Here is a 24,329-nt window from a genome sequence, read left to right on the forward strand (position 1 = left end):
ACTTGCCTAGCTTGTAGCTACTTAGTCCACCTACATGTAAAAAATTAGAAAATCTTTTGTCAAAATGGGAACGGTTTGATTAATTTTCAATTTTGGGGGAAAAACAACCAATAAATCATTTAAAATCGCACCCCAAGTGCTATCTATGTGCTCAGTTTAATACCGTACTGTACAGTACATACTGTGCTACTACAGATAGCGTTAACTACACTTTTTCTATTTATTTCTACTATAGTCAGTATTGTTTTTCGGATTAAATTTTGAATGAAAGCAATGAGGCAAATAAAAGTTTAAATAAAGTTAGGTGGCAAATTGTGGGAATGTGTAGCAGATCATATGAGATTGGTGAAGCATTAGGTGTCTAAAACCTGTGTGAGAACACTGAAAAAATTTAAGGATGGCTGTTGATACTCTCCAAAGTGGTATGCCAAGAGAGACATCTCCTAAGCAGGATTGTGCACTGCTTTTATTAAAGCTGAACGAACTGTAAGCTAAGGAACAGACTACTAATTTCATGAAAATTCACAATGTTGATATTAGTTTTAACACAGTTTTCACTAGGCCATGTAAAAAATATATTAAGTCATGTTACACTCTTTGAAAACCTCTTTTGTCTGAGATGCACAAGAAAGCACAGCACACTTACATTTCTGTAGGCAATTACTGATTCAAAGAAGCACGGAGGTGTGTTGTTTTCTCTGATGAATCTAGTTTCGTTTCCGAAGAGAAACACTTTAGTCTCACGAACAAAGACAGAGAAGTTTTAGCCTGCATTTGTGGATTCTGCTGTTTAATAGGGTAGAGGCACAATTATGATATGGAGCTACATTACATTTGATGGCCCTGGAAAAACGAGAATTGTTAAAGGGTCCATCAATAGTGCTTAGTATTGTGAAACATTAGAAGTGATGCTGCCATATGTCAAAAACCTAGTTGGAGAAAATTTCATTTTTAACAAGATAATGCTCCGGTACACAAATCAAAGTAACCAAAAAGTGATTTCAGGAGCACGATGTAAAAATATTGCCCTGGCCTGCATGAAGTCTAGATTTAAACCCTATAGAGAAATGTGTGGAATACAATGGCTGCAAGATTAATGAACCTGAAACCAAAGAATCTTGCTGAATTGAAGTTCCATGTTACCCAGCCCTGGATGAGTATTTCCAAGAAGAGTACCTGAAACTCATCGACTCCATGCCAGATCATTTAGACAAGTGCAAGAAGACCAGAGAAGGGACTATCGACTATTAATATGTTATTTATAGGTAAAAAACCTTTGTAATTTGATTAAATAAATATTTTCTGAATTTAGTTTAATTTATTTTCTTCACTTGTGTCCCTAAACTTATTTTAAGGACTGTAGTTGGTACAGACAACTGTTAGCCCCCAAAATAACGGTTAATTCACACTTTTGACAATTTTTGTTTAAAATATAGCACTATAATTAAAAGTTACATAAAGTGTGTATTTTTAACTTAGAATATCCATTTAAAAATAATTAATTACTAAATTAGTCCATTAGAAATAAATATTGACTTATTAATTTGTTATAATTAATTGTTCAACTTTAATGGTTTTTTTTATAAATGCTCATTATATGCCAAGTTTAAAATTTATCTGAGAACTTCAATGTCGTAATTTGTTTTATGAATTATCAATCAATCCAAAACCCTTTTATTCATGAATTATGTGCATGCTGAAGGGAACTGAGTTCAACCCATTTATTTTAATGGGTTATAATTCCTAAGTTTAAGAAGAATTTTATAGATAATGTAATTTTAAATTCTGTTTATATATTTTCATTATGAAGTAATTATTGAAGAAAAAAAATAAATACAGCTTTATTTTATTTATGTACAACTCTGTTGTATAGAGAAAAATAACTGAAACAAGATGGTATCAAAATGCAAAAAACTGGTAGGAAATATCTACCACCTCAACAGACATGGCACCTTTGAAAATTGTTACAAATTTGTTATCTTTCTCTAGAAGATAAATTATTGTAACCACCTTCTCATCACATGTGCTGAATGAGATCAGTAATAGAAAAATTACTATTCATTTTTACTTCCTTGTCACAAGTAAAGGAATTACTGTGATCGCAAAAAATATTGATTTTCAGATTTCAATGGAAATATTCATTTTGACTAATTTCAGCGTGTGTCTGTACATACGTACGTATGTATCTCACATAACTCAAAAATGATTAACTGCAGGATGTTGAAATTTTTGATTTAGGAATGTCATAAAATCTAGTTGTGCATCTCCCCTTTTGATTGCAATCGACTGAACCAAAAGTGTCCAATAATGCCCAAAATAAAAAATAAAAATTTGATTTTGGACTTTTTTTTAACTGCAGTATCATTGATAGATTTTTAATGATATATGTGATACTTATTTTCATTGGTTTCAGAGTTATAGCCAAATAAAATCTTAATTAATGAAATACTTGAATCTTACAAGGAGAAGGCACATCGGTTCGAATCACTTCATCTCCTTTTCTTTTTTTTTTAACTTTTTTTTAATATTGATTTATTAATAATTATTACCCTCAGATTGTAAAAAAAAATTTATGATAAATAATTCAATAACAATAAAAAACATAAGTAAACAAAATAAAATTTTTATGTACTTTTATTTAAAAAAAATATGTATATGTAATTAAATACGCGTACAAGGAAGTTATTTAGTATCCACATCAGATTTTTATTTTTAATAATGAGTGCAAAATTAAAAATGTAATCAAACAAAATATCCTTAAAAAATAATGTTAATTCGTTACAACCTACCAAAAATTGCGTTTTGCTTTATTATATAATGACATTCAAATAAAAAAGCTAGTTATAAAAACAGTAGTCTTTTTGCCATTATTAAGTAATAATAAGCATGTGCAATCTCTCCAAACATGGACACATATCTAAACACATTCAGTTAATAAAACTCAGATTGCAGCTAAGAAACAGGGTGTACAAGATTTCTTAGCATCTACATGATTGCAGTTACTGCAAAATAAATTTCATTAAGAATCAGACCTTAAAAGCTCACACATACAGCAATGCATTACCTAATATTAAGAATGTATTCTTTTTTAATAATATTTAGAATGTAAAGGAGTCAGGGCTGGGGACGGATATGCAGGCATTTACTAACAAGATGGCAAAGCACAGACCACAAACCGCCTTGTTCAATTTTTTGAAATGCTGTAAGCAATTCACATCAAGTAACTAATGTAAAGCTGAAACATAAACTGTAAAAATATTTTTCTTTTTTCTGTAATAAATATAAATTTCATTGAAGGGGAACCAACTTTAATTCAGACTACTATCCATTGAAAGTCAAGTTAATTTTCATCCCACAAAACAATAGAAAAGAAATAAAATCAGCAAGCCCAAGCTTTACTAAAACAACTCAAACCTTAACCATCACAATGTTGAGTGATTTGAAGAAGAGACATGAAAAACACAAGCAGCAAACTATTGGCCAAATTTAAAAAATAGATAATTCAAATAACAAAAAAATGTATCTTTTGTATTCTATTAAATATATCTTTTGTTTGATAAACATGTTAGAAAACATCAATGGTGAGAAAAAGGTAAAAAAGAAAAGAACAGAGGAAGAAAGCTTGGGAAAATGGTACAATAAGAAGACTGATGGGAATTGATTGGAATTCGTGAAAGAATGGAACCTAACATAAAAAATTATCAAAAATGTAAAAGGAATTTTGACAGAAGAGAATTAGAAAGAATTGAAAACGCATTCCTAAATAACAAAACAAGACCTTTTTACCAAACTTTTAAAAAAGTAATCCAAGGGCACCTAGTCCCAAGTCTAAATTTTAAAGATGAACATGGAAATTTGATTCTCCATAACAGGGATAACTGCAAAAGATTGGCAAAATATTTCTCGAAATTCTTGTATTGTGAACCCCCCGCCATAGAAAAACTAGAATTCAAAAACTAACGAATAGAGAAGACTCCTTCAAACCTACATAATGATGAAGATATATTAAAATTAATCCAAAAACTAAAAAGTAATAAAAGCAGTCAAGGAAGAACAAATAATGGTGGAATTCATTTAACTAGCTGGTAATAAATATTTTGTGAAAATAATGAAAACCATAATGAAAAAATCCCAACAAAGTGGAAAATAGCATTAATCCGCCCATATATTTAAAAAAGGAGACACTGAAATGAAGAACTTCAGAAGAATTTCACTTGCTCTCAGTCCCTTACAAAATTTTATCATTAGCACATTTGCGAAGAATCAAACCATACGTGGAGAAATTTCTAGAATACCAAAGGGGATTTAGGAAGAGTAGGTCATGTGTAGATCAGATTTTTTCTTTTAAATCTATCCTGAGGCACAGGATTATTAACAGTAAAACTAGAACCTTTCAGACTTCAAAAAAACATATGACTGTATGATCGATGAGTAGGAATAGTTTGAAATATGTTAAAGTTAATTAAGGACTCTTTAACAAAAACAGTCCCAAATGTTAAATTCTTGGGGGAATTATCAGAGCCATTGGAAAATGTGACAGGAGTTAGACAAGCAGATGGAATTTCACCACTTAAATGGCTTTCACTTGAAAGCTATCTGAGAATGGGCAAAAGAGGTTAACAGGAAAGGTACCAAAAATCTTTCTTGGGTAAAAAAAAAATAGGAAGATAGAATTCTGGGACCCAGAATACCGAAGGAATGCTGGAAGGCTAACTAAAATGATCTTCAACCACTTCTATCAGAACAAAAAAATACCAGTGGACTGAAACAACAATTAAGAATATTGAAAAGATGAATGTTGAAAAAAACAATTCTGGACTGAAAAAGAAGGTATAAAGAAACAGTAAAAAAATTTCAAGGTTTTCCAAACAACATATGAGGAGTAGTGAGCTACTCAGAGGAGTGAAAGGAAGCAGCAAGAGTTAGCATGAAGAACTATTGGAAGGATTGTAAGGTTGAAATAAGAGTGTGAAGAATAAATTCTAAATAAGGATTGTTATATGTAGTCCATAAATGACCTAAAAAAGAAAGAATATTGTAATATCAATTACTGAATAAGAATAAATAATACAAATATTCTCAGCTGGCATATACATTTAGTCACAGATACAAAAAAAATGACGTGGACACCATATGACTTCCTTGTACGCCTATTAAATTACATTACAAATTTTTTTTAAATGAAAAGTATATAAAATTTTATTTCATTAATTACTTATAGATAAAAATATTCATACAATTATTAATTCAACAATCTTACCTGAAATATTAGGATAGAGTAAAAGTCCCTTTATTACTCTTTAAATATATCTAAGTCTTATATCCACCTAATACAAGGTTTATTTTTTTCAAGGTCTGATGATCAGTCACGAAATTAAAACCACAGTGAAAATAAAAAATTTTTTATTTGTAACAGGTACTTAACATAGTTACGCTATTTCTCTACACAGTCGCCACTCCGATTTAGACATCTGTCGTAGCGTGGTACAAACTAAGTTGTAAACGCTGTTGGTACACACCACATTGTAAATTATTTGGTAAAAGAAACTGAACCAAACAAAGTTTTAATAGACCTGGGAAAAAATTATAAAGAGAATTGCAGCTGCCAATGAGAACATCTATATTTTGTTGAAAGAATTAAAGAACTAAGTAAAAAACATTTTATCTTTTAGCACATGAAAAAAAGGGATGGATATCTTAATACTGCAGTGCAAGCCTTGTTTTTTTTTACTCCAACTCCTTCCCATTAAAATAAAAATTATGATTTAATAACTTTGAACAAGCTTAACAAAAATTGAAGACATAATGGCAGAACATAAAAAATATGTTCAGTTTATAAACAAAATGTAAATAAGAATCAAACTCATCTTATAATATTTATACTCTTAGTTTCAGTAACTTATTAGTGTAATATTACTTTAATAAAACTTATTTAGTTTAATTAGTTACAATGCTTGAGGCTGCTGTTTTATAAATAAATGTTTCAATAAATAATGTTTAATAAAAAATAATGTTTCAATAAAACAATGAAAAAGTTCTTGTAATTACAGGTGATTGTGCAATTGAATATTCAATGCATTACATCTGGATGACTAGATCTTCTACTAATAACATTACTGTATACTTTCATTATTTCTAAAATTCTCGATTCTGTTACTGAAACCTTACATTCCGTTTTGATTTCTGCCACTGCATACTCCAGTTATCATTAACTGTATGAAATTTCACATTTTATTTCCGTAAAGGAAATGAATCTCATTTGAACTGTAAATTAACAAACCACCAAAAATCTGCTAATTCAACACAATAAATTTTGATCTACTTTTCAATCGAGTTAAAATTTTAAGAAAGTTGACATATGAACTCGTACAGACCCACTGACAGTCTCTTTTGGTATTAAAAATATTATACAAGGAAGAAACAAATTTAAACAGTAATTTTGCTATTCTTCACAGCAAGCAGTGTTCTGAGCTGGATAGTGGAGTAGGAGGTTAATGTTCGGTATGTTACAGCAGAAAAACCAGCTTGGTTAGCTCTTCCGCTGTTCTGTCATCAGTACAGCAAGAGTGAGTAAGAGGTTCTGTTGTCTATTGCACAACATATAATCATAAAATTTTTAACTAATAAAGGCATTAAACCCGTGGAAATTTTAACTCGTTTAAATATACAGTTTGGGGACATTATATACTGTCCTAGAACCAAGTGTATACATGGGCCCGACAATTTAAGGGTGAGCGAAATAGTGTAGAAAACAAGTCATGATCCAACGCCCACGGTCAAGTTTCACGAATGTTTTCGTGTAATTCAAAAACTTATCGAAGGTGATCGTCGATTCAATGTTGAAGAAATCATTTCAGAAGTGGGTATCAGCTATGGGAGTGCACAAACCATTATCACTGATCATCTTGGCTTTAGAAAAATTAGTGCTCGATGGGTACCAAGATTGTTGACTGAAAATCCAAAACAGGTCAGATTGAAAACATTTTGAGACTTCCAAATTGATTTCGGCAAAAAGGAGACAATTTTTTGAGGCGCATCATCACATGTGATGAGACATGGATCTACTATAACACTCTGGAGTCATGGTACTAATAAAATAAAACTGGAAAACCTTCGACCACCCTCTCAAGTCCAGATTTATCGCCATGTGACTATTTTTATTTGCACCCTTGAAAGAATTGCTTGGGAATGATTCGAAAACAATGTACACATCGAGGAGCATATATGCAATTGGTTAACAACTTCTCAAGATTCAAGCTGTTAACTTTTTATACTCAAGCTTCCAAAACGTTGGCAAAAGTGTGTAAATCATGCAGGAGACTATATAGATAAATGATGAAGGTATGAATTGTATATATTATTAATCAGTAAGTTTATAAAAAAAAAAATTACATTTTATATTTAATTCACACTCATACAACACAATACAATAGACAAAATACAATACAAAACATTTCATGTACTTACTTTACAAACTAATACTCCTAAGGCTGAATGCATATAACATGATGTACCATAAAAAATAGCTGGTCCTACATTCTTGGCACAAACTGTACAGTTTAGCGTAAAATCTTTTACCTTTTCAGGATCTGTAAAATTAAAAAAAAAAAATCTTTATTCTTTCAGGAATTTTTAAAACTCAAAACAAATTTTATGACACACTTTACCTAAATAAACAGTTACCAACATGCAACAAAACGTGGTTCATGCTGAATGGGGCTCCAGCTCATTACAGATTACAAGTTCGAGATCACCTAAATGAAGCAAATCCAAAAACAGACTGACTACTCGATGAGGCCCTGTAGCATGGCCTGCGAGGTCTCCTGCTCTTAATCCTCTTGATGTTTTCTTATGGGAGCCATTTAAAGACACTTGCATACAACAATCCTTGAATAGAAGAATTGTGCGCAATAATTCTAAATGGAATTGAGAAGATTCATCAAGAAATCTTTGCAAAGGTCCAGCAGTCAATGAAAAAACACCTGGGTGATTTTATTTTGAATGAGGGTCGCTATTCTTAACAGCTACTGTAGTAACTGTTAATTAAAAAAAAGACAAGTAATGTGAATTATTTTTTAATAGTAATTTTTATTATTATAATATTTTCATGATTTCAACAACATTTAATTTTAATCTAATATTTTCATTATTAAATTACTATAATTTATTACATGATAATATTAATAAGATTATTCCAATTGAGATCGTGGTGAGTTATTTAATTTTATTCAGGAGGAAATGAAAACTTTTTTTTTAATCTAGTAACTAAGCATTGTTGCCATAACTTTGTTATAATTTTTAACGGATTTCAATAGATAAGGCGTCATTTTCTTTGTCATAAATGCTTAACATATTTTTTGATAACATAACATTTAAATAAACTAGCACTTACAAAGATAGTAACAATAAAAGTTTACCTATACACCACTCTGAAATGGACAGATAGATCAAGTTCAATATTCTTGTACAAGCAAACCACTAGATACCCAAGTACTAACAAAATTTCGGCTCGATACAGTTCCTGAGAAATAACTTTTAAGTTAAAAATAAAAATGGCGGCTAGCTGGTAAACTAAGCGTTTCCAGACATATGTTGATAAAATTTTCATCTTTATTACAATGTGGGGATCCACTCCGTGAATTCTTAAAAAGGTTTTTATAAACACTGTATATACCAGAATGTATCAACGAAGTATCAACACTGATTTAGCATCAATCTATGATGCAGCCTTCTTCACAATTAGCTGTTTGGACTCCTCATACTATTTGGCTGCTTATAGGCTGAGGTCTACTTGCATTTTCTTTTAGAAGAATTGCCACAGTAATGTGGCAATGTAATTAACACAATGTGTAATTAACAACAGTTTGGAACCTGTTTTTCTAGTGCTGATATGCTAAGTGTAGTTCCATCACGAAGGCATGCCTCCCCACTTTTCTTGAGCCATTTCCCTGAGAAATGAACTGGTTCTGGAGATCCAAATTCCTGGCACCAAGATCGCCTGATCTTACACCTTCAGGTTTTTTGTCTGGAGATGGATGAAAAATATTATAAACAAAAACACATTCTTGTAGGAAATTAATTGTCTGCACTATGAATGCAGCTAAGCAACATAAGGACAGCCCTGAAGAACTAAAAGAGCAAAAAAAGCAGTACAGAAGCATGCCAAGAAATGTGTTTAAAATGGTAGGCTCATTTTTGAACACTTATTTTTTAAACTGGTATGTATAACACAGTTTGGCTTACTGTACTCTCTTATTTAGCCTCTGGAACAAACATAAGGTATTACTTCAGAGGATGATATGTATGAATGTAAATTAAGTATAGTCTTGTACAGTCTCAGGTTGACCATTCCTGAGATATGAGGTTAGTTGAAACCTAACCTACCAAAGAAAACCAGTATCCATGATCTAGTAAGACTGTCCTAGTGTTCTGTTTCTAAATATAATTCAAATTTTTTCTAACTTTTCTTTGTTTTATTCAAACTTATCTTATACAATTTTGTTCAGAATTAAATTCTCTACTAGTTTTGTTTAAAAGTTTTACATGTTTATTATCCATTTAACAAATTTATTGTATGTCTGTTCTGTTCCATGTTGAGCCGTCCGGTGCTGTGATCTAGTGGGTGCTGGCACTAACCAGAAGGTGAGGCTCGTACTAATATTCTACGTTAAAGAGTCCCACCCAGTGCGGTTGCATTTTTTATTTCGTCCGGATGGACAATTAGTGTTAGTTATATTCTATGTTAAGGATCCCGCACAGTGCGGTCATGTTTTCATTTCAGTCTAAGAGGGGGGACTCATAGTTTCTTGTTAATGTTCAAGTTCAATTATGACTAAAGTGTCATACATTCGTAAGTTTAATGTAACTATTGTAATTTAATTAAAATATCAAGGGTGAAATTAAATATAATGATTCAAGAAGAACATAGCGTTGCTTGATTTCATCATCTACCATCTCATCAAAAATACAGCCCACACTAGCTTGAAATTCTACCATATCTTTTTATGGTCCTCCGGGCCGGATAGTTAAGTCGACTGATCTACCATATCTTTTTATGGTCCTCCATTGCTGGATCAAATGGATCGAGGTGTCGCTGGATAGAGGGACAGGATTATCAAGTAGCAGAATTCACAAGGTAGGATTCATAAGGCCGGATCAAGCGGCATTTATAATTTTATTTATAAGCAATGTTAAATAGCATTATTTAATCTTTTATACAAACTGTAAATGTTTTGGACTATGTATAATCAGGAGTACAAGGGGCATTAGTATAAAATTGAATATGTTTTGAATAACTGGTAACATTCAGGACACGCATAAGATTATAACAATAGTTGTTATACGCAAATTACCGAACAGTGACTATCTTCAATAATATTAAGTTATAATAGGTCAGTCTTCAACAATAATAATTTTTTGTGAACTTTAATGTGTTAGAACTATGCTGGGTTACATACGCGCACTCACAGTTGCAAGCAAGGTCAATATCAGCAGATGATGTCATATCGAGTATACATTAGAAAAACAACTTTATCAACAAGTCAATCCTGAACATAATCAACACACATTCTTATCAACTTAACTTCTGATCATCGAAAACAATTTAATAATATTATTTTATAATAATTTGGTAATTATCAATTTAAATATCCATTTATTTTATTTATTTAATTACTTATCAATTTATTTAATATTATCTCTATCAATAACATAGTTTAAATCAAAATAGAATTTAAAGATTTCAAGAGAAACAAGGTATTATGAAAGACTGCATAGCAAAATAAAAAATATTCATTAATAATTTTAATTCCGAATCAGACGATTATGATCTGTTCACTATAAAATTCAATAACTATTAGAATATGAAAACACATTTTTTGAAGTTCAATCTGAAATAGAATTGCATAAAGATGCAACAGATAAAGATTTAGCGGATAGGAACAAATGATATTTTTGATAAACTTAAATTAAAATATAAAAAACTAGAAAATCTTTTCAAAATTTCAAACACAATTGAGTCAAACAAAATAATTGACAAACCTACTCAAATTACATTAAAACCTATACAAATTGAGCCCTATCACGGTGATGTGAGAGCATGGCATAAATTTTTTCATCTTTTTTAATAGTTTAGTCCATAACCGCAAGGAATTTTTCAATGTTGAAAGATTTTACTAACTTACAAATTTCTTTAGAGGAATTCTTTAGATGTAATAAAAAATTTATCAGTAACATCTGAAAATTATGAAACTGCCATAAAACTTACTTAAAGCTCGTTATGACAACAAACGACTAATTGTAGCTAAAGATGCTGTGGAAATTATTAATCTGAAACCATTAAAAAAAAATTCTGAAAATTTACCTAAATTCATTGATCAAATATTATTGCATTGAAGAATCTAAATATTGATTATTTATAATTTATTATAATAAAATTAATTACTCAAAATTTAAATACTTTAAGAGACTGGGGAAAAAACATTGGAAAATAATGAATTTCCAAAGTTAGAACAACTCATTTCTTTCTTAGAATGTAAGCGTAAACTACTTGAATCCACAGATACAATTCAATGTAATGAAAAGATACAGCCGCCTAATAAAAGTTTAGCAGCAAAAAATATGATTATTCAAAACCTAGTTTTAGTAAAAATGTATTTTATGTGAATAATTTTAATAATTCTATGTGCGCATTATGTAAAACTAGCAACCATTCACTTTATCGATGTGATAAATGTTTAAGTTATAATGTTAATGAAAGGAAAAATGTTATATTCTGAAAAAATTATGTCTTAATTGTTTAAGTAAACAGCATATTGTGAAAAAATGTCAAAGCAATCGTAAATGTAAAAAATGCTCACAGAAGATCATATGCTAATTCATTTAGATAAAAAGCTGCAAGAGCCAGCAATTAAATCTTCTAAGCTGAAGCGCTCCTTTGACTAATAATTCTTATTGTCCTTTAAAATCAGAACATAACAAGTCTGTTTTAGTTGCAACAGCTGTAGTTAATGTTAAAGATAAAAAAAGTAATTTCATCCAAACCAGGGTCTTACTTGATTCCGCTTCTATGATTTCATTTTGTACTGAAAGGTTTGGTGCTAAACTTCAGCTTCAAACAAAACCTGTTTTAATGCCGATCACAGGTATTAGTAATGTCATTAAATCTAAGTTAAGTATTGATTTAAATATTAATTCTAGATATAAAGATTTTAATTTCAAATTGGAAATGTCATGTACTGCCATCTATGGCAGGTCTGTTACCTAATGATTTTGTGAACCTAACTGACTGGGAAATTCCTTCTCAACTTTTTCTTGCTGATCCTCATTTTAATATTCCTGGGCAAATCGACATTCTCCAAGGAGCTCAATATTACCTTTCGTTGCTTAAGCCTGTTCAATTAACTCACAATTCTAATACCATACTTCAAGAAACTCGTCTTGGTTTCAGTCTCTGGTCAAATCCCTATGAAATCTAGTAAACGGAAATATAATTCAAATTCAATATAACTTATGAACTTTCATCTCAATTCCTTATATTATAAAGCTAATATTCCTTATAAATCTTTCCTCTCAATTAGAGTCCTTTTGGAGATTTGAAGAGATTGAAAATAGTTTACCGACCAAGGAGGAATATTTCTGCGAAAAACATTTAGTTGAAAATACCTTTCGTGATGATAAAGGCAGATTTGTTGTATCTCTTCCTCGTAAGGAAAACTGCGCTTTAGGATATTCTTATGGAAATGCAAGGCATTGTTTCAATTAGTTACATCGTAGATTTCAGAAAAACTTAAGGAAGATTACTCCCATTTCATGAAAGAATATCAAGAATTAATCACATGCAACCTGTAGATTCATCTCAGTGTAAGGCCCCATCTGAAACCTTTTATTTGCCCCACCACTACAAAAACAAGAGTAGTATTTGATGGTAGTACAAAAACATCAAACGGCTGATCACTCAATTCAATTCTTGCTACAGGTCCAGTAGTTCAACAAGATTTATTTTAGATTATAATTCATTTTAGAAAACACAGCAACGTGCTATCAGGCGATATGCCAAAGATGTATCGACAAATTCACATCAATCCTCAAGATTTTCAATTGCAAAGAATCCTCCGGTATGATAATAACTCATGAGTCATTCCATACAACTTACAAACAGTTACTTATGGTTTAGTACCTTCAAGTTTTCTAGCAACAAGATGTTTGATTGAAATTTCCAATCAAAATGAAGCCTCTTTTCCTCAAGCTTGCCAAGTAATTAAACAAGATTTTTATGTCGATGATCTGCTCACTGGTTATGACAACATCGATCAGTTGAAACAATTATACAATAATGTTCGTTATTGCTTAACAAATATGGTATTTTCTGAAGGAAGAGAACGCCTGGCCATCCAATCCGCCTATCATTTTTATGATTCCGGCAGATTCACTCAAGGAAGAGAAGAAGTCTAGCAAAACTAATGTGATTTCAGCTGCTCTTCAAACTACAGAAGCTGTAGAACTTTCAAAACCATTTTCTTCGTTCACACGAAAATTAAACTTATTTTCATATTGTCGTTGCTTCATTTATAATTTAAAAAATAAATATAGTCGTATATTGTCAGATCTTTCTTCAGAAGAAATCAATTCCACGTTACCAATACCCACCCATCATGGTGGGCGGCATACATTTGATCCTACTTCACTTACTTCTGGACATTTTCTAATCTTCGCTCCATTAACTTCCTTACCTGCCCTGATTTCTCAGGCACGAATGTAATTATTTTATGTAATTCTCTTTGTTTGTAAATTAAGTTTAATTTCATGTAATATCACAAAATTAAAATTAAGGTAATTTTATAATTGGTGGGCGGTGAGTTCCGTTCCACGTCAAGCCATCCGATGCTGCAATCTAGTGGGTGCTGGCACTAACTGGAAGGTGAGGCTTGTAATAATATTCTACATTATTGTCCCGCCCAGTGCGGTCGCATTTTTTATTTCGTCTGGATGAACAACTAATGTTAATTATATTCTACATAAGGATCCCGCACAGTGCGGTCATGTTTTCATTTCAGTCCAAGGCAACTCAATTTCTTGAAATGTTCAAGTTCAATTATGACTAAAGTGTCATACATTCTTAAGTTTAATGTAACCATTGTAATTCAATTAAAATGTCAAGGGTAACAAGAAATTAAATATAACGATTCAAGAAGAATATAGCATTGCTTCATTTCATCGTCTACCATCTAATCAAAAATACAGTCCACATTAGCTCTAAATTCTACCAATGTCAAAACAGTTTTTTATCCCATTTTATAAGTTTCACCAAAAAAAAAGGAATCAAAAAGAAAGTTATGCCATAAATCGTCACTCATTTGGAATCAAAATTGCAGCAAATGACTCTCATCTTGTCATGGACAAAGTCTTGAGGGGACTCAGAGGGGTTACAACATACTTTGACAATGTTATAGTTCATGCAAAATAGGAAAAGAATGCTACAAAAACCTGACGGGTTGCCTCTATAGATTACAAAAGTCTGATTAGACCTCAACAAAGAAAAGTGTGAATTTCTCAAAATTGATGTCAAATGCCTAAGCTATGTGAACAAGGAAAAATTTCCAAAACCCAACTAAGGTCACGCGGCCATTAGAAACACACCTAAACCAGCAAGACAAGGAGATCCCTAGAAATGGTTACCTATTATGCTAAGTTTATACCAAATACCTTGACATTTAATTATCTATTGAGATTACTTCTTCAGAAAAATCACTAATTCCACTGGTCCTCAAAATGTGAAGCGGCATTTGTATAACTGAAAAATGGAATCGCAAGCAAACATGTACTAACCCCATTTAATCCAGACCTTCCACTGACATTGAACTGCAACGCTTCTCCAACAGGGATATCGGGATACTTTCACATATAATAAAGAGAGTAGACAGGTCTATTGCTTTCACTTCTCGTTCACTAACCAAAACTGAGATGAATTATAGCCACCTCAACAGGGAGGCACTAGCAACTGTGTTTACCCTAAAAAATTCTATTATTATATATATGGCAAAAGGTTCATACTGTAAACTGATAACCATCCACTGATTCATATTCTACATGAAAATTCAAAACTTTTAGCTATGACATCCACAAGATTTCTATGCTATGCAACTTGGCTCACCAACTTTGATTATCAAATCTGACAAACGGGCAAAAGAAAATGTCCATGTTGATTTTCTGTCCCCGATCTCAGATTCAAGAAAATATTTATCAAATTGAACAGTATGTAGAAGAAGTATCTCTTACTTCTAATCAAGTAATCTATAAATTTCCAACAAAACAAATTACTGAAGAAAGAAATTACTCTTGCTGAAGAAAGAGTTTTTTCAAAACTGAAATCAGACCTTTTGGATGGTGAAAATTATGGTTCTGAGTATTACCTTCAAAATTCCGTAATATTTAAAGGGCAACAAGTACTCATACCAACTTCAATGCATCAGTTAGTTCTCACAGAACTTCATCACACTCATGTGGGAACTGTAAAGATGAAACAATTGGGCAGACAATACGATTACTGGCAAGATGTAGATAAAGATAGAGAAAATCTTGTCAAAACTTATCAAGACTAGGGATGAATAAAGAAAAACCCTTCAAAATCACATATCCATCACTGGGATAAACCCCCTCAGAAAGTTTTGAAAGGAGTTACACTGGACCACTTTAAGATCACGTCTTTATCTTGGTTGATGCAAAGTCCTGATGGTTGACGTCCGTTACTCCAAGAATACACTAAAAACACATGCAAGATATATTCTCAACTCATGGCCTACCAAGAATATTGGTCTCCAACAACGCAACAATCTTAAGAAGTGAAACCTTTACAAAATTCTGTTCCAACCACAGCATACACCAAAAGTTTATAGCACCAGGCCACCCCGCTACCAATGCAATGTACAGTCTTTCAAGCAAACGTTACAGGCAATGACTTCATCTAAACTACCCATTCAAAGAAAAATTCATGAAATCTTAATGCGTTACAGATCTACACATCTCTCATCTGATAAATTTCCATCAGAATTATACCTAAAATGAAGATTACGTATTAAATTAGACCTTCTGAAACCACCACCAACATGCACACCATCATCACTCCCACAGCATGTCAACTAAGTGTTTCAGATCGACTATAAAAGCAAGGTGGTACTCCTCCATGGGCAAACCAATATGGTGACTTGAAACTGTAGTCCAGAAGCTTGGAAAACTTCACTTCATGGTTAAGCTCAATGGCAACAGATATTCCTTGAAGAGACACACTGATCAATTACTATTCATCTATCGACTCAAAACCACAGAAAACAGTGACATTTGTTCTGTCACTAAGCATGTATGACAAACCAAAAGAAATCCCCAGAGGGGCTCCACCCAGCGCCTCCCAAGGTTGTGCAAGAACCTCAGGAGCAACCAGGAATACAGTAACAACCTATCAGAAAGGGAACATAAACTGCCAACAAGACAGCAAGACTCCGATATATCCTTTTTACACTTTAACAATTTAAATCAGTAAACATGAATATAAACTCAATACTTCAATAAGCATGGGAGACTGTTGTATCCCAACATTCAAGTTATTCATGTAAGCCTACTATCAAATTGAGGATTGTAGTGATGATAAGAACAGTTCTTACAATACTATTATTATATTCAATTAATTCATTACGTTTCAATTATTCACTATGTTCTCATTAATAAATATTGTTTTATAATTTGAAAAAATATATGTTTATTTAAATAGAAACATAACAATTAGCAATTTACTTAATATTTAGCTAACTATTACAACTATCTGTTAATTTAAATAGTACATTGCTGGCCTGCAATACAGTATTTTTAAGCCAATCAATTCACAGAAACAAAAGTTTATTAAATAAAATTGATATACTATTTTATATATTGCTGCTACTTTGGTAGATGGCTGAATTACAACTTGCAATAAGAGCCACCTATTTCGTATGCTTTTATTAATCAATTACAGTGCATTGGAAATTAAAAAATATATTACATATTAATTATAAAATTACATAAATGAGTGACAATAGCAAGCAACAAGAGTATTTTAAAATAAGGTTTTCATAAATATCTACAGACATATTCACAAATTAGGTAATCTTTTGGATGAAAATGATTCTCAATTTTCCAAATTATTTCATAATACCAAGTTGTAATTCAGATCCCCACATAAGTCAACAGAAGAGAGTGTGCACTTCAACACAACCAATCAGTGAATAAGAAAGGATTTATTTAACTTATCAATAAAAATCTTAAGATGTTCCTTCAAGCTTTAAAAAACTGCCGATTATAAGTCAACACATATAATAGAAAAGAAAGTAATAATTATAGAACCGGTTTAGACACTGCATTATTTCTAGTTTATTAATTAAAAGACTATTTCTCTCAACCTAACTGGTCATATAATCAAAGATTAAACCTATGTCTCAGAACAACTGGATCAAATTTTATGGCACAACTGCCAATCTCATCAGCATAAAATCAATTTTGATAGTAAAAAGGTTTTAGACAACAAACCATTAATATGAACCAATAATAGAAGGCTTAAGATAGAACATTATGGTAATCCACATATTACATTTACTACACCCATGTAGACCTTTGTTTAATAAAATGTTTCATTTTAAGAAAAAAGAGAGATCAAGTCAAACAAACTACTGGTAATAAAAGCATAATTTGCCTGGAAATCCAATATCATTATAATTAGATGCTTTGGTGAGATCAAAGAATACTTTAACACTGCTGTCAGATCTGTATATGTAACTGCTAAAAACATTTGACGAAATGACCATTCACATTTTCTTGCACAATTGGCACATTTCTTGAAAAACATCACATTGTTAATATCATTAGAAGTTCTCCTGCCAATTCTGAAAAAACTGGGCTGGATCAGAGAATTTGTTTGACTGAAAATGTCTATATCATTTACAATTTTAAGATTTTTAAGAAGGTAGACAAGAATCATATTGAGATGATATTAAAGTATGAGTTAACACCATTCTGGATAAATGAAAGGATGAAAGATTAGAGTAGACTTTTTTCAGAGTGTAACATCCTGAACACAAGTTAAAAAGGTTTAAGCTGTTGATGATCGTAATAAATCAGCTACTCTCAAATAGCTAATGTATCTAACATTTCTGTTTCATTCATTTTAATTATAAATAGATTACCCAAGAACCTCTCCACAAACATTCCAAGCATGTCACAAATTTAAATAAAATTATCATTGAATAGACATCTGTTAACTTTTGTAATTAACTTCAACATAACTTTTAAGTTTTACTAAACTTTTACGCCTCTTAAGCTGCTTTTGTTTGCTATAACCTTGCCAAAACTCCACATTAATCACGTTTTACCGAAAGATTAGTCATTTTTTTCCCATTATACAATTTATTTAATTGTGTAAAACCTTCTCCATAGCATTATCAGGGAACAACTTGCTCAGTATTTATGGCCATTTTTATTCACACAGAAGAAAAATTAACTCTGGCATGTATATTTTTAACCACCACTGAGGAACTCTTTAATATGTTCTTAACGTTATCTTTCTCAGATTAGCTATTTCCTAAATGCTCATGTTGTTCATGCATTTAAATCAGCTAATGTATTTTAGTTTTTCAAAATGTATGTATGGTTAACTTCAACAAACCTGCTACCATAAAATCAAAATGATACAAAAAATTCCATCTTTATCAGTCTATCAATTTTAGAATTTGGCCACCATATACAATAAAAATCAATTAAATACACTTTTCCAGCTACGTCCTCTTAGGAATGAAGAATGACACAGACCCAGAATCTGTTCAAAGAAACTCCTACTAAAAACATAATTTATTCTTAATTAAATTAATTATTTTTAAATTAATTTTACATAATTAAAATTAATGAAAGAAAATATCAGTTTAAAATTAATACAAACTTAGATTAATAAGTTAGGGATGGATACAGCCTACCCATAAGAGCCAAAGCTTCCTTCCACCTTAATGAGGCACTCCTGGAACTAAATAAACATCTACTAATAATAAATACCATTTACTGACAATTCTATTATGTACCTAAATTTTACTAACCTGGAAATTTTTTTTTCCGATAATTCTCTTCTTTCTCGGAGACAAATATCTGCAGTGTTTCTCCTGGAACCCGAACTAGCCTACTGTTGTTTTTAGTTTGAGGCGACTCAATATCAGACTCACTGCTGTGTTCTTCAGATGAAGATTTAGTACGTTTTGGTCTACCCATCACAACTAAAAAAATTAATTACAATGTTAAATCATTTTCACCATAAAATCCACATAACTTATAAAAATAAAGTTGTTAATTAGAAACTATTTTCTAGTTCTAGGTTACAAACAGAACTATACATAGATGATATTCCATAATTATATGGAAAAAATTCTCTTAAGTAATTATACTTAATAAAAAAATTTTAAGATAAAGAATTTCTAATCTCCTAAATTTGTAAATAATTTTTCACATTTATATCCTAATAAACAGAGCAATCTTGCATACCTCAATCTAGCTCAAGTTTGTAAATTCAAACTGATACAAAACTGAGATTCAGGTAAAAAAAAAAGGAGAATGAACTGTAAAGAACATAAAAACAAACCGCAGAATTAGTCACATTGCAAAAAGCAACTACTGAAACAAGCTGACCTTTTCGTTATGAATACATAAACCTTGAGAGAGAGAACTATTTCAATAATTTGGGCTGTATGGTACAGCAGTAGAATCTGAATGCTGGAAAAACTGGACTAACAGGGTTTCAAGGAAATTTGGAAATAAATGATTGATAGCTAACAGATTTTATTAAGGAAACAAATTAGTGAAAAGGCAGTAAAATTTTTCTGTTTTCTCAAAAAATCCTTTAATCCATAAAAAAAAATCTTTTAAACATAGTTTTATTAAAAGGTTTCTACATTTTATTATGTTTACAAGTATTTACATTATTAATTTATCTTTTTACATTTTCCTGCTTCAACATGGAGCAGCCCAATTATCTTGAAGCAGTTCACAGTTTCTACCATTCCTTGATTTCAAAGTTATCATCATTATAACCGTCACTGCCATTATTATGTTCCTTATATATATATATATACATATATACCTGACACTTTGAGTTGCCCAAAAGTCTACAATAATGGATTCTGATAGATTTTTACAGAAAAAATAGATGCACTCAATTTATCCTTACGTACCCTAAGGTATTGAAATACACAATTAACACAAAAGCGTCAAACAATATCAATCAAACCTATTGCAATATGTCACAATTATTTAAATATAAAATTGTTAAGCGGGGAATGATTCTCCAAATCAGTTAAAGTTGAAGATCAGAATTTTTATTTTTAGGCTGCAATACATGTTATTTTAAATTTTCAACATAATAAAAAGATTTTTTGTTTCTTAGCTTTAAACTGTAAAAGTGTGGATCACAAACTTAAGTTCACTACTAGAATGAATATCAGGGGACAGATGGATGAACTATCAGACAGAGCTATCGAAGGCTTAGACACAATAACAAGGGTCTTTACATAAAAGCATACACACACAATGATGATGTTCATTAAATAAAATATAGTACAACAGTGAACTAAATACAAAATATTAAAATTTTAAGGACAGAACATTTTGTTTTTAAGAAATTGTTATAAAACACTTACAAAAAATCAAAATGTTAAAGACAAAAGTTTTAATACAAAATGTTACATTTTAATCTTATCTTTTTGTTTTTGACAGTTGTAATTAAATCATGATTAGAGAATTATTAGCTACATATTTATGAAATAATTAAAGACAGATTGGCTTTTTTTTATACGAGGGAAAGTCAATTATTACCCGCAATTTAGTTATATTTTTGTTTATGTTGGTAGTACTGTCGTGTTGCGTAGATGACACATGCGTGGTTTAATTGTTGTTATGTCTGTGCAGGTTTGATGTTGCTAGGTTAGTTCCATTATCGCTGCCCTGCCATTAGCCATGGCTGCTCCGCTTCCTGTTTGCAACAAAGAAGAGCAACATTCAGCGATCCATTTTTTTGTGGTCGGAAGGTGTATCAGGGGCCGAAATTCATCGAAGACTTTCAGTACAATACGGGAACAGTGTGTTGCCGCAACAGTGTCTACGAATGGATTGAAATATTCAAAAATGGTCGCATAAGTGTTACGCGCGACGAAAGAGCTGGACGACTGTTTACTGCCGCAAATGAAGGGGACTATGCTGAGAAATGATGTACATGTAAGTTTCCTATTTGTACTGCAATAAAATTTATAACTACATTGCGGATAATACTTGACTTACCCTCATATATAAATCATGATAATAGAATTTTAATTTTTTTCCATATGCACTGCAGATAGAAAAAAATTATACGTTAATCTAAAAATCTGATATGATTTTGTTGCTTGAATTGCAACTCATGTCCACATACAGGTGAATACCTGGAGATGTAAATTCAATATTATTTATTCACTACAGAAAAGTGGCAAAAGAAAATTACTATTTTTATTGCACTTCTTTAATTTTTAAATATATTTTTAATTGTGTACTTGACATAAATCTCTTTTTCTTAATAAAAAAATAAAAAAAAAACTTTTTTAATAAAAATTTAAATAACACAAATTGATTTTATGTTCACAAATTAAAAATAATCATATTATTTTATTTTTACAATTTTTACTTTTCCAGCTACTAGCTATTTCTGCTGTAGCAGAATAGCTAAAAAAAGGAAAGAATAACAGCTAAAACTTTGGGTACAGGGATTTCTTATGTCTATGTTTCAAGACTTACTTACTACAAAATAAAATTATAGAAATTTCCGGAATGGACTCTATTTTGATTAATGCTAGACTGTATTTCTCTGAAAATGGCTCAAAAAATATTCTAGATATGGAGTGTTGACAGCACTAATTTTTGACAAAACTAAAAAAGAGGAAGGGTTCGTTTTTACAATTTTGGTTTTTTGTATATTAATTGTAGAAAACTGAGCATTATACAATGAAAGTAAGCACTAAGTTATTTAAAATTCCAAATTTTTAAGTTGATAAAATTTATGGGTGAGGGATATTCAACATCATTTCAAAACAGTTTTTGTTTAATATCATGAAAACTGATTAAAAAAAAAAGGAAAAAAGTTGGCTCTATCTATACATATATAACTGTATATATAAAAGAACAAGTCAAAAGTGAATCATACTCAACACCCAGCAAAAACTACTGAAAATAAATTTATGAAAATTTGTACTAATGTTTTTCATACAGTGTAAGGGCTCATTAAGAAAGGACCTTTTTGGAATTCCAAGTTTAAACCCTAAAATAGAGTATCAATGAAATTTACTATTTTTTGAATTTCTCAGTAACAAATGAATGTATAAACTCGATTTTTGGTGGACGTAATCTTCACATGAATATCTAAAATCCAATTTAGATTTTTTTGTAATTCCAAGTTTAAAGTGTTAAATGGATTTTAGAATTTTTTTTCTTGAAAACCTGTTATTTTTTTTAATCCTCGATAATAAATATATTAATTTTTTTTTATGTGTTTAATCTTCACGTGAATAACTAAATATCAATTTCTAGAATTTTTACTTCTACCTTGAAAGGAGTGAAGAAAGGTAAAAAAATTTTGAACAAGCATCTCACTGTAACGCGCACTGTTTACTGTCATGCCCTTTCCTCATAATGTTCCAGTACTGAGTCTTGTGAGTCCCAAAAAACTGTAAGCATCAGTTTTCCTGCAGATGGTTGGTCTTGAACTATTTTTTGCAGGGAGAATTTGGATGTTTCCATTCCATACTCTGCCATTATAACTCTCCAGCTCGTAATGATGGATCCATATTTCGTCACCAGTGATGATTCTGTCTAAGATGTTCCATTCATTACCATAGTAATCAAAATGTTTTTGGCAGATGTCCAAGCGCATTTGTTTATGCAACTGTGTGAGTTGTTTTGGGACCCATCTTGCACAGACTTTATGAAACCAAAGTCTGTTGTGAATGATTTTGTACGCAGAAACGTGACTAAGTTGCAGACGATCTGCCACTTCATCAACAGTTACTCGTCTGTCTAAGAAAACCATGTCACATGCTCGGTCAATGTTTTCCTCATTTGTGGCGGTAAACTGTCGTCCAGCTCCTTTGTCGTGCGTAACACTTGTGCAAACAATTTTTAACATTTTGACAATTTTGTCCATTCGTAGACACTCTGCTGCAGCAACACACTGTTCCTGTACTGTACTGAAAGTCTTCGATGGATTTCGGCCCCTGATACATCTTCCGACCACAAAAAACAGATCACTGAACATTGCTCTTCATTGATGCTAAAAAGAAGCAGAGCAGCCATGGTTAACGGCAGGGCAGCGATAATGGAATTAACTTAGGCAGCATCAAACCTGCACAGACATAACAATTAAACCACGCATGCGTCATCTACGCAACACGACAGTACTACCAATATAAACAAAAATATAACTAAATTACAGATAATAATTGACTTACCCTTGTATATATCAATTTTGGCCCAAATTTCAACCCTTCAAAAAAAGGCTAACTTATTTGTTTACAAATAACCTGGTTCAGTAAATTATTGCCAATTAGTCTATTTGGTTGAGAATTCAAATACTGTAATCAGTTTTTTCTTATTCTTTGTACATTTTGTTCAGTGGTAAAACAGGAGATAATTTTGTTTCAAAACTATAGAGCTGAATAAAAATAATGCTGGCTATATTATATTTCTTTTCAACTAAGGAACTGAAAATATCATTACTGCTAGTAGAATTTTGATAAGGGCAGAGACGATATTGTTCAAAAAAAAATTTATACACAAATGAATAAATGTGATAATTTCTGAACCCAAAAAAATAAATTAAGTAATAAGTAAAGTAGTAAATAATAAGTAGTCAGCTAAAAATGAAAATAAATAGTAACCAAATCAGATGAGTTTATTTAGCTAGACAAGGGTAAATTACACTTTTTATAATAATGAAAAATGATTAATAAAATTTTAGTTTTCTGAATCACAAGAATCAGTAGGTTTCTCTAAGAAATGTATCCATTTAAAATAAAATATGAAAAACTAGCAATTTAAAAAGAAAATAGCCAAAATTAGTTATTGAAAAAAGTGATATTCGGGAAAAACAAACAACCATTTAATAAATGTAAAATGAAATATAAAAATATGAAGAAGGCCACTGTGTTCATTTAGTTAATCGTATTATCATCTCATATGACAGAAAAAAATTTGCTTGATAAAAATCTTACTTGAATTTGATGACTATAATGGGTTTTAAAAAAGCTCTT

The 24,329-nt window shown here is 31.0% G+C and overlaps 1 protein-coding gene across 4 annotated transcripts in view; it reads right to left on the reverse strand.

The window, feature by feature from the left end:
- The window catches only part of XNP (ATRX chromatin remodeler XNP), a 226,453-nt gene that overhangs the window by 198,680 nt on the left and 3,444 nt on the right, over positions 1–24,329 (reverse strand). For all 4 annotated transcript variants that reach the window (XM_075356424.1, XM_075356423.1, XM_075356421.1 and 1 more), the window contains exons 2-3: positions 19,107–19,280; positions 7,468–7,589 (exon numbers count right to left, since the gene is read on the reverse strand). In XM_075356424.1, the coding sequence (XP_075212539.1) occupies positions 7,468–7,589; positions 19,107–19,275 (291 nt within the window). In that variant the 5' untranslated portion in view covers positions 19,276–19,280. The remainder of the gene's footprint in view (positions 1–7,467; positions 7,590–19,106; positions 19,281–24,329) is intronic.

Source organism: Lycorma delicatula, chromosome 2 (assembly GCF_047948215.1).
Source record: "Lycorma delicatula isolate Av1 chromosome 2, ASM4794821v1, whole genome shotgun sequence".
Classification (NCBI taxonomy): Eukaryota; Metazoa; Arthropoda; class Insecta; order Hemiptera; family Fulgoridae; genus Lycorma; species Lycorma delicatula.